This window comes from Aulostomus chinensis, chromosome 6, assembly GCF_037954235.1.
Source record: "Aulostomus chinensis isolate RoL2024-O1b breed Wild chromosome 6, RoL_Achi_v1.0, whole genome shotgun sequence".
Classification (NCBI taxonomy): domain Eukaryota; kingdom Metazoa; phylum Chordata; class Actinopteri; order Syngnathiformes; family Aulostomidae; genus Aulostomus; species Aulostomus chinensis.
The window spans coordinates 26,601,454-26,616,270 of NC_141325.1; the positions used below are offsets into that span (position 1 = coordinate 26,601,454).

A 14,817-nucleotide genomic window follows, 5' to 3' on the forward strand; every position below is an offset into this window, starting at 1 on the left:
GTGAGGGATCCCTCCTCTGTTGCTCACCCTGAGGTTTCTCAGATTTTTCCCTGTTAAAAGGGTTTTCTATGGAGTTTTTCCTCAGTCGATGTGAGGGTCTAAGGGCAGAGGATGTTGTTATGATGCCATGTGAAGCCCTTTGAGACAAACTGTTTGTGAAAACGGGTTATACAAATAAAATTGCCTTGCCTTGCCTTTTACCTCCATCTGTCATTAAAGGAACACCCCATATTTTATGAAAATAACATTTATTGTGCATCCAGTCAGTCTGTGCGGAAGTAATCTTCCTCATTCCCTCTTGCAAAGTTGGCAATTGTTCCTCGCAGCAGTCATTCTTTGTCATCAAAAAATGTTTGGAATTGTGAGATGCAAATCACTGCGCCCGGTCAGGAAGGTAGTTCTGTCGAATGTAGATATCATTTTATAAAATTACAACATCTCATAATTTTAAATAATTTAATTGCAGATGTTATACACAATTCAAATTTTATTAATGCAAGCAAAGACAATTCGATATTTGTGTTTTTGATGATGTTTGACGGAGGTGCGCAATCCTGCCCATCCACTACAATTCATTGTGCTGAGCTAAGCTAACTGTCCCCTTAAAGCAGTCTCAACCAGCCACGGAGCATCTTGGTTTGGTCCCACTGATCTTCATGAATGACACTGTTACTGGTCATTTACCACAGTTTATTTACCATATATTGTGTAACATCTTGTAAAAAGTACACACATGGAGATATATGAGTGCACAATCAGATAACTGCTTGAAGAACACATTTTTAGAAACAAAAAGCATTTTACTACAAGATCGTTTCAAATGATGATGAAAAGTAGGCTAAATATGTGAACGTCCAAGTGCACCAAGATCTGTACTCTGTGTTCACTTTTCATCTGTTTATTTCTCAGTGCCATTAAATTATAATGTCATCAACTTCACTAATTATTAAGGAACTCAAAAGTAAGCTTGTAAATTATACTTACTGCCGACAAGATGTGTGGCTGTACATATTATATGACAATTACTGTCTGTTACTTTCTGACTTGTTTGTTATGGGTGATTTCATTTGATGAAAACTCTACAGGGACTCCAGTTAGAGAGAGCGAGAGAGAGAGAGAGAGAGAGAGAGAGAGAGAGAGAGAGAGAGAGACCTCTGACTGACAGCATGATCAGAAAAAAAGCAGCAGAAAACCTTTTTAGCTTTGCTGATCTTCCATTTGTTCTGCTACTCAGTTGCTTACCATGCTGTTTCCCAGCTCTGTTTATAGTATTTTGCATTTTAATACTTTACCTGACATAGCAAAGGTGCCCAGATGAGGAGAAGTGGAGGAAGAATGTTTAATACGATTAACAAATCATTAAATTATTTTCCTTAATACTCCTCAAGAGGCAGAGCAGAACGTGGAAAGTCATGCTGCTGTTCAGCCTCCTTGGCTAATTGAGGATTTTTGGGGTCGTGTGGGTCAGAAGCTCACCGATCAATACTGCTGCACCCCCTTATTTCCACTGAGAAATATTTTCATTTTCATTACCCTGGGTCCAGGATGCTCTGCAGCAGATTAATTGTCTCCTTTGCTTCTTTACCAGTCCCAGTCCCCTCCCACACAGTCTTGTGTTTCATTTGCGAGGTCTACTGATTCTGTGCAGCAATAATCTGGACACAGAGCCTCACTGGTGGAGGGAGTGGGTCTGGGGGCAAGGCAACACAGGCTCGGAGGGGAGGGAAGCCGTTAGGCTCGGGTGGTACCTGGCTTGCCTCGGACCTCCCAGCTCCTGAGCGGGAGGCTCCATGCCCACGTTGAGGTGCAGTGACAGGTGAGCATGGCAGTAATCCAGTACTGACTGATCACACCTGTACAACGTCAGAGCACTCAGCTGCCGCGGTATCTGGAGAGGCACAGAGAAAGAGAGAGAGAAGGAATCACACATAAACTTTCTAAATCAGCCAAAAAAAAGCCTCCATTTCAACATTTTATCCGCTCTCTGAATATTTGGAATTGGCGTGATTTGCTCGTGGCACAGCTCTGTCATTAATGCAGCCTTGGCTGGTGATACAGAGCACGCCCCAAGACCTGAAATCTGTGCTGCTCTAACACCAACTTTCAGCTGGAGTGATTTATATGCAAGATGAAAGCCTTAAGCAAGAGTGCACACATATTTTCTGCCCTCTTTTAAATGGAATCGAGGCCCCATTTAGAAGAGAGTGCTTATTACATTACAAGCACTTCGCTGATTCAGATACTCTTCTTAGTTTTATGTGCCAGTGTGGTCTAAATTATATAAATTAAACGGGATAATGCCGCATTTTTTTTTGTTTTATACTGACTACTAATGTCTATTCATGCTTTCACCCAAAATATGGATGCACTCATGTTGAAATTCACAAAGCGACAGAATAAAATGTATTGAAACAATACGATAGCATGAATAATGTAAGAGAACACAGGAAACATGAGGAAAATTCAATTCTCTTACTGACTTCTACATTGAGACATAGCTGCATTTTTTTATTCAATTTAAGGAAAAACACATTTGTATGTATGGCGCATTTCATAGCAAAGTGTTCTACCCTGAAACACAGCGATAGAGGCAAGCAATCAGAATAAAACTTTCATAGACACACAGAAGTCATTTAACTGTATTCAAAGCAATGAATAATTTCTGTTATCAATTATTGTGGGTCGATTCTGACTAAAGTGTGGAGCAATGAATTAAAACAGTAGTTTTATAACCTTTGATGAAGTTATAAGAACTAAAGTTCAGCAACAACGCCACGCCACTTTCTCGCGATCCAGTCATTCAACCACCTGTTCCTTCCTTAAACTGGAAAAACCCACTAACGCTCACGAATATAAAGGACAGGCACTCAATCCTGGGCAAAATGACCCAGCAGTAGACGTGGGTACCGGCTCTGGCTCTTCAACAAACTGATGTAAACATAAAAATCCTGGTCAGTGCGATAATTTACATGCTGCTTTTGTTCATCCTGGCCACAAATGACATCCCTCTGCATTCAAGTCAGTTTGAAAGACAGACTGTTGCAAAAAGCTATCAATTTATAACCACCAGACCCTCAAGCTGCTCCCTAATATGCTGTTTGGTGACAAAAGCAGAGAGGCCACACCCTCTTTTACCTTTTTTTACCTGACTTTATTAGAAATAACAGGAATATGTGTGTGTTTGTGTGTGTGTGCCCACGTGTGTGTGTGCCCACGTGTGTATGTCTGTGTGTGTGTGTGTGTGTGCCCACGCGTGTGTGTGCCCACGTGTGTATGTGTGTGTGCCCACGTGTGTATGCGTGTGTGCCCATGTGTGTATGTCTGTGTGTGTGTGTGTGTGTGTGTGTGTGTGTGTGTGTGTGTGTGTGTGTGTGTGTTGGCATGTGTGGTGAGAACAGGGTATTAGTCAAATATTTGCTAAACCTTTTCCCGAATCACAAGTCCAACGTCCAAGTCCCTTGAAGACACCAGCATGAAAAGAAAGCAGTGAATCTTCAGCTGTGAACCAAACTTCTTTTTTGTTGAGGATATTTAAAGCATCACAACAGGATTTAAACCAAAAGTGATTTGATCCGCGTATGACAAAATATCAACGTCAAAAGACTGAATTTTGTGTTGTGTAGTTACTATTTTGATCTGAGAAACAACGGAGCATCTACCGGGGCTGTCCTCAGTATTCTGTCAAAATGACGTTGACATTAGACGCACTGTCGTTGAACTTTTCATCACCCGCCGTCACAACCTGCATTCAACCAAATATCAACATCCTAACAACCCTGGTGGCCGGCCGGCGGCCTCCTGGGAAGCTTCCCGGCACCGTCGCCAATCACCCTTCAATTTTTCAAAAGGTCATGTTTTCCTTTCCGGAAAAGATCGGCCTCCGTTTGTTCACTGCTTTAATAGGAAGGTTAGTTGAAAACAATCGTCTAATTCACCGGCTGAACTTTGCACACTACTTCAGAGGACTTCATAAAAGATTCATGAACAACAATGCTCAGACTGCAAAATGAGCTGTGTTTGTGTGTGCATGGTCGTGGTGGTGGCAGCGGTGGTGGCAGCGGCGGCGGTGGGGGGTCCCTATCTGGTAGTTCTCCATACAAATTGTCAAGGGGAAAGGCTACATTGTGAACTTGTTTTCTCCAATTATTGCGATCGTAAAAGTCAAACATGTAAGTGGTAAAGTCAATATAAATTTGGCTGGTTGGCTGGTGAACCAATCGCCCTTTCTTGCTCTCAGTACAGCTGTAGTTGGCAGAGCGCTCATAACCTTTGTCTCCTCAACATTTCTTGCCTCGTCTGTTTAACTTCCACATTGCCAGTTTATCCCGGCTGAAATCCAAAGGTGCCATAAAATAAACTGAGCTGCAGTTACTGAGACAATAAAAGGCTTTTTCTTGCCCATCACTGTGAAGCTCCAGGGACCTCTACAGATCTGTAAATACATAAATACACCTTGTTGAAAGGTGTGATGCAGTTATTATATAGGTTTGCTCATAAAACAAACTGAATAATCTAGAAAGCATAAGAATATTTAAAATAGTAACCTCCTCACGACCTGTTAAGCAGTTCTGGACTAAAATAGCATTTAGGGCTTTAATGGATGTGTGTCATTCAAAGAATGGATGTCTATCTTTATTTATAATTGCCGATAAAGAACCTGCCACATTCATAAATTATGTGTGTAATAAGTGGTTTGTAGTTATCTGGTGCACAGGTTTTTCCTCGTTCAAATTGCAGTGAAGATGTTCACCCTGGATAAATTGAGGCATGTCATTGTATTTATCTGAAATTGAAAGCCAAATATGCATGAATGGCCAGAATGTTATCATTTGTCCTGAGAAAAATGCCACCGATATCTAAAATGTTGCTTCTCAATCAGAGGACCTTTACATCCTTCATGGATTTAAAGATATGTAAATTGGATTTGGACATTTTAAGCATTTAAATCTTTTAAATCTAGTTTTACTGTGAGAAATTACGGTTCACTATACACAAATGCAGATTTTAATGTCACTCTCACTAAAAATATGTTTTTGACAAGGAGAAATGCTACTCTGGATATCTAACTAATGAAAAATGTGTTTCATCTTCCATTTTTTTGATTACTTCTCAAATGGGTGATCTCAGTATATTTTTTAATTGTTCACTTGTGGGCTGTTGCTTCGGAATTGGATTTTTGACAAAAAATAACAATGGAATTATTGATAAAGTTGCCTTTTCTTATGAAACAAAGCACTACAGAGTGTCAACACGGATGAATCAACTGATATAAATGCATTTGTTTCTATCTATAATTGCATTTTGTATTCGTCATAATATTAACTATGAATAATCAGTAATGACATTTTTATTTGGAACAATGTATTTGGATATTTTCAAAATATAGTGGTTATCTGCAATGTGTTGTTTTTTTCATTTTGGGTATCTGCAAATTAAAAGAAGAAGAAAAATTGTTTTTGACCTGGAAGAACTGAATTAAAGCTAACATTTTGCTCAGCTAGGCCAGCGTAATTATTGCAATATCATCATTTGCATATTAATTTCGGAGGCAGCCGCCGCCACTTAAAATGGTTAATGTCGGCGAAAACCAGCTCTAACACATTAAAATCATTCAAAATCTTCATCAGTTTCCTTTAACATGCAAAGACCAAAGAAAATAAACTTAAAGAAACTCCTTCTCCTTGAAGAGCACTGGTGTCCACACTTGAACAGGTGAATATTGTTCCTCTTGCATTGCTTAAAGAGGTGCAGACACTTGATCATTCTAGGCAGTTAAAAAAGTAATCATCCATGTTACTGATGAGATTAGATACATTTATCAGCTCTGCAAATACCGCTGCTCACCCTCAAGGAACGGAAGGGGCCGCTCGCGGAGAGGAGCAGGGCGCAGGCAAAGACGAGGAGGAGTCAAGGCGAGGAATCACTTCAGCAGACACTGCTGGGCAACAGGCCGAAGGAGAGACGCTTGGATGTGTGCTGCGAGGTGGCCACAGATGGACCAAACCGAGAGGCCTTGGACTACAAGTAGTGCATGAAGAGGTTTTACAGAATGAAAAAGTGGAGGCTGAACTGCTCTGCCTGTGGCTGCTGCTTCATAAACACAAACCTAAATACGATTTAAAAATTATCCTGTGTGCTTTTCTTAAAATAAAACAACCAACAAAAACAAAGAGATGGCTTCTATTTTTGGCACTTTTGGTGTTGTTATAAACCTTCTGATTGATCAAAAGTATCTGAAATATTGGCCAACAAACCAGAATTTGAAATGTTATAAACATGCTCAATCAAAAATGTCAAAAAACATTTTGATAAGTCACTTTCCTGAAAGATCACCATTTCTGTGTTTGCTGCCAGGAAAAACCTTGCATGAGCATGCTAATATTTGCTAATTAGCAGAAGCCTAAACAAAATTTTAAATCCAAGTGTAATTGCTGTGCAAATATAGTCACTGACCAATAGCCGGTCTGAGTGGATGCTGGCACTGGAGACAAAGTCAGGGGGTCAAATGAGGAACTGCAGCAGTACAGCTACAGTTCTGAATGCTATCAGAGCAGGGACGTCGCCGATATCTGCAACGATCTCATCTCCTCTAAAAGCACCTCCTCTCCTAAAATCTCCACAAACTCTTAACATCCTAACTTGCCCCACTGTGCACTTCTTTACCTTATCTCCTTACACGTTATCTTATCAAATAGATTTAGTGCTCAGGGCTTACTCCAGGGTCTCAAACAGCACTGACGTTCCTCACTTATAAGCTGCTCCAGATAGAAGTGTCAGATGAATGAATAAATGTAAATATAGTTCAGAAAATACAGCTGACTAATCTAACTGCTTAAGATCAGGGCTGCCCAAAGAGGGGCCCGGGGGCCAAATTTGGCCCACCGTGAGGTTTAGTGTGGCATATGATATGAAAAAGACAAGGAAAAAGAAAAATAAGAAAAGAAAACAAAAAAGATTATGTACATGTTACATTTTTGTGAGATAAAATACTATTTAAATATGTTGGATGCCTGATAATTGATTATTTTTCTCATCATTTGATCAGGCCCCACCTTGTCGATGATGTCATTTTGTAGTGAGTGAGGCAACAGGGACAGAGACTCACAGACAAAAGGCATTTTAGCAACAGGGTTTCTCTTTAATTTGAGCCTGTATCCAACCATTTAGCTTCGGCCCTCCAAGGGAAAAAAAATGTGGCCACCCCTGAATTAGCTGAAGTCGTTGTATCTAAAATTCAGCCGCAGTTGACATATTTGCAGTGGTTTCTTTTTTTTTTTTTTTATAGAGAAATGGCTTTGTGGTGACCACAAGGTCATATTTTCAATTCCAGCGCCATCATAATGTCTTTCAATTAGCTGACCAGTTAGTGTCTGTTCCTGCGGTGTTTCTGTGAAAGATATCTTGAAAGATACTTTGTATCAAACTCAAGGCCGTCAGACTGGCTATTAAAAGATCCAGCCTGCTGTGTGATTTAGATTTGTAATAATTATTTGCCCTTTAAATGCCGCCCAAAGCTTGCTGCACTACAGTCCCCAGCAACACGATGAACTCCCTCAGTCGGGAGTACAAACCGAACGAGTGTCCTAAGTGATGTGAACTGATAGAATTCCAGCGTTACAGCACTGAGGGCCGATTTCACCAGACCAGCTTAGATTGCCCGTCTGATCTCAGACACCAGCCAGTCAGACGCTCTACAAGTGCAGCACTACCACGTGTACACAACTCACAACGGCTAATAAAGCTGAACAAAACATCAAAGGACACACACACACACACACACACACACACACACACACACACACACACACAAACACACACACATTTATTGAAGTCATAGACCCCAAAGCTTCCCATCCTAACCCCTAAAGACCTTCACCCTACATGTCTGAACCTTGCCTCAACTGCTGACCCAAACTTCAGCTCAGAATTTGCTACTTCAGTATCCACACCAATCTTGAACCACTTTGAGAAAGTGGATCGAAACAGAACGGATCAGGACTGAGTTCTAAGTACTCTTCTGCCCTCTCAAAAATAAAGTGGCTTCTGATTGTTTCTTGTAATTGATGATGCTAATAGACGCCGTTGCTGGCAAAACAGAGTGGTAGAAAATGCCGTCTCTTGATGCAACCAACAGTAACGTTAGACTCAACAGCTGTAAGCACAGGTACTGCAGAAACAGACTCAATTAAACCAGAACAGAGGGATGCACTAAGTTTTTCAGTTGAAAGATGTTTTTCTTGTTCTTTTGACTGAAATTGGCATGTGATGGTGTTATATTGCTCTGATCGGATGAAAGAGCCTGTCTGTCAAGCACTCTGCCCTCTCATAGTGGTTTGAGACAGGAGGGAGTCCAGATGTAGCTGCAGAGAGTCACATCCCAGATACTGATTCACAAAATGGCGACACGGGTTTTTCCCAACATGCTGTCCCCAATTATCTGAAGTCTGGTTTGTTTCCACAAAAGTGGCTTTGTCATGCTGACAAGGACACACACAGTAGTGCTCCTGATCAATTATCCAAACTATTGATAGCTGTTAGACATTTTATTATCATTTTTCTTCATTATGCCCCATTCAAAGAATGAGTTTGACTGCCCTGCACAAGGGGGTTTGAACAAAGCGTTAAAACAAAGTCAAATGCCTGAATATCGTCTCTCTCCATGAGTGGGATGATCTCTTAATGCAGTTGAGGATCATTGAATCAGGATAAATATTGTTTTCATGCATTTGCATTGCGTTTTAAACATGTTTCAGTCCCACTGATCACAGTCTTCCTGCATGTCCTCATGAGTGCAACTAAGTGTAAATATCTGCATTCCTGATGCAGCAAAGTAGAGGATCAGTATCATGTCTTAACATGGAATAAAAGAATAAAAGCCTTTTTGGCCAAGTGAGCAGAGCGTACATTCAGGTTTAATCAGGGATAAAGGGGACATGTTGGCTGTTATGGTTGGAGCTCTTAGTGAGGTGACTCATTGGTTAGCATAGCTTGGACGGCTGCCAGTGGAGCTGCTTAGCGCTGAATGCTGCATACAGTCAATTTAGCCCGAGGCATAACCATCTTTTCGCAACTTTAATGGCTGAGGAAGTCCTTTTCTGTCTAGGTGTGCACTACACAACCATATGAATTCAAATCTCTTGATTACAATAGCTATCTAAGAATAGCTTTGTTTCCTCCTGACAACAGTAAGTCATTATTTGGGCTTCTGGCCAAGATAATAAAGCCAGCATCTGGCTTCAGCCTCATCTCGCCTTCCCGTTATGTTAACTAAAGTCAAAACTATTTATCCAGAAGTGGGTTTAAAGAGATGCACATGAGCGTTCTATGCAAAGGGTGTGGAGAAATCTATTTTAGAATATATATTAAACTGATTATTACACCCCTTTTAAATCTATGATCCACTTCTTTCTGTTTCCCTCCACTATTCCTCTTCTCCGTCTTCCTGTCAGCTGAAATGACTCATCACTGTATCATTAGAAACCTCCAGGGCCTCAAGTGTTAACAAATTATTCTCTCAATTAGACTGGGAAGTGTTTCTGGCTTGGAGTGGTAACAACTCATTGTATGAAAAAATATTCCTTATGTCTTCATTCATTTGAGAGCACATCGTTTTATTTGTGCAGTCATAACAAGGTGAGGGGTTAACACAGTTAAAAAATGTATAAAAATTAGGGAGGAAAAAAAAGCAGCATCCTATAAATGATCATAGGCCTGATGTGGAGAATAAAATCACCGGAGAAGAGGATGTCACGTGTTCTAGTTGACCTTCAGGAAAACACAAGCACCTGCAATCCCTCACTACTGGTTCTAGTGGCAGTTTTGCTGTTTGGAGTATAAACACAACCAATTTATGTTGATATTCTCCTCAGTTTCTAAATCCTGATGATTATCTGGCTTTTCTGTGTCGCTAAATTCCACCAATTTTATTCTGCAGATGCACAAACCCTCAAACAAGACCGGCTCTCTTCCAGAAGACTCCAAGGAATCAGAGGGATTTTCTGACTTCCCATCACCAGAGTAACCATATACATCAAGGACCCCCTCAGATCCAGTTACTACCACCAGACTTTAGTGCTGCTGGCATCTTCGACCCTTTAAGCCCTAAACAACCAGCTCAAAACCTTCTTTCCCTGACTGCACACAATACAGAGTCATCATCAGAGGATCTCTGTGGTGGTGTGTGGACATACGTGCTGGAAAACCAAAAACTGACACTTTTAGTATTTGGAAGCCAAAAATAAACAGAGCTACTACAGTTACCTGGTGGAGTGTAATCGAACCCTGCAGAGGGATGCACTCTTACCCCAGAGTGAATCAACCTCACGCCATCACTTCTGTCACAACTCACCTCAAGGAAGCAGGAAATCATACACACTAGCTGCTACCAACTTACAGTGAATTGGAAATCAATAAACAAACTGGAATAAACACAGCAGGGAGCTCACGAGCCATCAACACCAACAATAAATGCAAAACAAGAGTTGCTGCACGGTGTTTTACACACCAGTGAGACGCACACACACACACACACACACACACACACACACACACACACACACAAAGACAAATAGAGCACAGGTCGGGATTTGCTTTTGCACTCTGTCGAAAATGAATCATGAAAACTGAAAACTATGGAAATTATTTTTTGCGTTTGCGTGTGTGTGTGTGTACACAAAGGGTAGAATAGAAGCATAGTCTGAGTGGATGATTGACACTTTAATGGCCCTTGAGAGTTCCCAAAGGCTTTTTTTTGGCAGTTCTAAATACTTGTGATTTTGTTTTTATGTAAAAAAATAAGACTGGGGGGGTGGGGGGTTATCAATTTGAGATATTAAGTAACATTGTGTTGTCCTCACTTGTAATGTCACTGTCGTGATCTCGAACTCTCGAAGAGGAACTTTTGTTATCAAAATCTATCTGAGAATAAAAGCTAAACTTTGACCCACTTTACCTCTGGTAAAAAATATGTGTTTTGCACGACAGGATTTCAATCAAAGTGTTTTTGACCACATACATAAATGCTCAGGGGGGAAATGCACTCATGACGGCTTGTGATTGGATTGGCAAAATCAGCTCTGAAGGTTCTCGGGATACATTTGGCCCACACTGGACAAAAGTTGAAGTGCATCTTTAATCAACTACTTTGAATTACAGCTGATTACAAGTGTGCGGATATGAAATATAACAGCAGAAGTTTGATGACACCTGTAAAGTTCTCGGTCACTAGCGTGGGAGGAGGAACCTAGCTCCTCTGAATATAGCGCAGTGTTTGCATGTAGAGGGGAGAAAGTATGTTGTCGTCCAACAATCATGTGTCAGCGCAGCAGCAGGAGACACATAGCAGTACCAGTACCAGGACCGTACCAGTTGTAAATGTAATCAGGTTGTGGGTAAGAGATACTTTAAAAGTAAGGTGTAAATTGCCTGTTCCTCTTGCTACAAGACAGGACGTGAATACACAACATCACATTATCTTTGCCTTCCCTCTGCTTGTTGTGATCTAAAATTGCACCATGATATTGTTGGATGAGTAACAATCTCCATTCAAAGGTAGAAGCTTTCAGGAGTTCAGCCCACCTGTCCTTGACCACCAGGGATTGACTCATTCTAATTCCCGTGACTGGTTTGGATGCATACACCTTTCCCTCAGAAACAAGAACAGAGAAGATGAGTTGGAGAAAAATGATTTTCGCAGAGGTTAAGTCATCAGCTCATCAGGGGCATAGAATCCATCTCCAGACTCTGTCAGGAACCTCAGGGCAAACACTTCCACACAGTCTCCATTAACAGGCTTAAACCCTGGTACTTTCATGTCTAGTGAGCGTCATTGTGAACTAACAAATTAGCTCCTCTACTTCAGATTTGATTTACTGCTCGAGCTCGTCTCTGTTGTTGATCAGGTCTCTTCAGTCCAACTTCACTGGAGCTAAATGCCAATCAATCATTCTTGAGTCACATCTTGTATTTTCACTCTCCCACGTGTGTGTGTGTGTGTGTGTGTGTGTGTGTGTGTGTGTGTGTGTGGCCATTGTACCTGTATTATTAAGTGTGAGTGGGACTAAAACTCGGCATGCTGGTGTTTTCTTCAAAAACAAGCTGAACCATTAAAAAAAAAATGTAGCTAAGACGAATAATTGTTTGGCCAGCATGAAACACTATAACAATTTTCTGAGTGGTCTATTAGAAATAATAATTTCGTATTTGAGTCACACACTCTTCAGCATGAAAGAGCTTTTGTTTTAACTTTCATAAGTTAGCATGTGGGCAAGCGTCTTCGGTTGAATGAATGTGAGAAAACAAGTTGAATCGTTCCATTAACATTCAAACCAAATCAATATTCTGGTCAAATAAACTCAACATTTTATGTATAATATAATATAACATTAATGGACACCACTTCATCTGCTTCATCGCCTCGTGCCTGTGACCAATAAACCCAGTAGTACAACACTTGGAGGTTAATTCATTCCACTCGGAAACTTCCGTCATATCTGGCGTGTTTGCAAAGCTCCATCTTCTGGTTATTTATGCGCTGTTATTTGCCCCGAGTACATTCAAAAACAGGCAAACACGTTTACACGTAAATATTAGGCTCTTGTTTCGTAGTTGAGGTGAAAAACTGTAAAATGAAAGTGTGTTAATCAACATTTCCAACCCCTCCCGGGAACGTAATCTGTATATAATATAACATACAGAAACGGGATAACAAGACATGTATGTGGAACAGGATAATATGAAATTATTTTCTAGTTAAGTATTCAAAGTGGTAAGAAGTAGAGAGAGAATCCCTCAGGACACGGCTGTATTTTGTTTGGCAGCAAGAAGGATGCTGACAACACAGCCAGATAATTATTCAGTGTGCTGGAGGGAAGTCGCTCACCATAACCGCAACTACACTGACGCTGCAGAAGGCATTCTCTCACAACAGCACACCGTGAACTACAGGAGAAACACTGCAGAATCAATGTGAAGAACACAAAAGACCGTGTACCAACTAACATCTGAGATTACTTAAAACACAATATAATGTAAAGTTTTGTTCATCAACAAGGCTGCGAGCATGCTGGGAAGCTCCTCCCACCACCCACCACTGAGGTTCTACTCCTTCTATTTGATCTCATGTCTCTGCAACTCATTCTGCTGTAGATGAAACTACTTATTTAGTGATTATCTTTTCTTTTATTAGTCTGCAACTTTACTTTAGGGTTAAATATCTTTACAGTTTGAAACCTGTTCAATTTTTTCCCAAATATTTAAACCAAGTTAAGACTTTTCTTTTCCTCCAACCTCACAGGCTTTACCTTTTTTTTCTCCGTAAAACTTGTTCAGCCTGCTTATTGTTTGCTACACAGCCAATAACAAAAGTTATTAAGTGTCCTTTTCAATGCAATCTCATTTGCTACATTAATAATAAATTGACCACATAAACACATTTTCCTTGTTTTTCCAAGTAATTTGTCATAATACTGACTATAACTTATCATAATTATTAGGCAAATTATTTGTCACAGTGTCATAATTCAAAATTTCTCACCATCATGCTATTTGTGTTGCTTTAAATACTGTAAGGAAAAAAAAGAACAATGCAAAATGATTTAAACTCCAGTTGCGGAGGCCTCTGTCAATGGCCTGTTGTCATTGACTTTCAATGTTACATAAAACTACTTCTCTGACAAATTCAGCGTTTTATAACAAAAGTCACAGGTCTTGGATGAAGCACTCTACTGACCCACTCCAGAGCACTCTACTGCAGATGAATGAGAGTCACACGCGTGACACATCACATTGCGATTAATTGTAATTTCTGAGCTTTTAGCGCGAGTTTGCTAATGAAAACATTCACATAGGTGGCCCCTTCCCTTTGCACTGCTCTGAATGTAGGTCAAGCTGCAGCTAAATAGATGATTCCCAATTAGGCGATAGGCAGCTGCAGCACGCCAGCATGGCTCAGGCTGGCATGGGGGGGCCACAAGCTCACATTGGCATATTAACAACATCCTCCGCCCGGGCTGCGCTGCTGCTCTCTGTCAGCTGGATAATTCACTCAGTGGTCAACGCTGCGGCGAGAGAGCACAGACAAGCCGCTATTATCATCACCGTCTATTAGGCTACATGCCCATGCTTGCTGAATTGCATGCTAATGGCTGCAAAAACCCCTTTCCTGATCATTGCTTTGAATAGATACATTGACAAATTATTTCAGCGTGAGTGGCACACGCACAATTAGCTGATAACAAGTATCCAGTAAACCTATTTAACAGGGAACACTGTACTGCATGGAGCAGACACTCTGATATTATACCATAGCAGTATCCTACAAGGAATATGACAGCAAGATGATTATTTGCATTCCACCCGTATGGTTTTAACAACATTCAGGAGAGCAAACAGTGACATCGGTCTGAAAGGAACTTAAAATTTGCCTATTGTAATACTGCAAGTGCTAGAATTCCCAAAAGATCATCTTTTGCTGACTTTAATATTCAGCATGTAATTACATTTCTATTTGAAAAGCGTTCTGCATTTGTCAAAATAACCATAATCCTTCAGATGTGGGGATTTATCGTCTCCTAATGCTGCTCATCCCATTTTCTGCTCATCAATGTTGGCAAGGCAAGCTGAGATTTACTGTTATTTACTGGATGGACAATTTATGAGTCACTATAGAGTCTTTTCTGATGTATTTAGATATAAGTAACCTGAATATGGATGCCAGGAATGATAGATGTATGGATTAATTCATATTCGGTGCACGACATACAATATGAAGACATGTGTGCCTCTGAACGCTGTTTGGTTCATTCTTCCTTGCTGACT

At 40.6% G+C, this 14,817-nt stretch overlaps 1 protein-coding gene across 3 annotated transcripts in view; it reads right to left on the reverse strand.

Moving 5' to 3' along the window:
• Positions 1–570: 570 nt before the first annotated feature.
• Positions 571–14,817, reverse strand: part of LOC147260600 (leucine-rich repeat transmembrane neuronal protein 4) — a 57,933-nt gene continuing 43,686 nt past the window's right edge. For 2 of the 3 annotated variants that reach the window (XM_086207234.1, XM_086207233.1), the window contains one exon: positions 571–1,888. In XM_086207234.1, coding sequence (XP_086063360.1) covers positions 1,670–1,888 — 219 coding nt within the window. In that variant the 3' untranslated portion in view covers positions 571–1,669. The remainder of the gene's footprint in view (positions 1,889–14,817) is intronic. The other variant, XM_086207239.1, reaches the window with a different exon arrangement.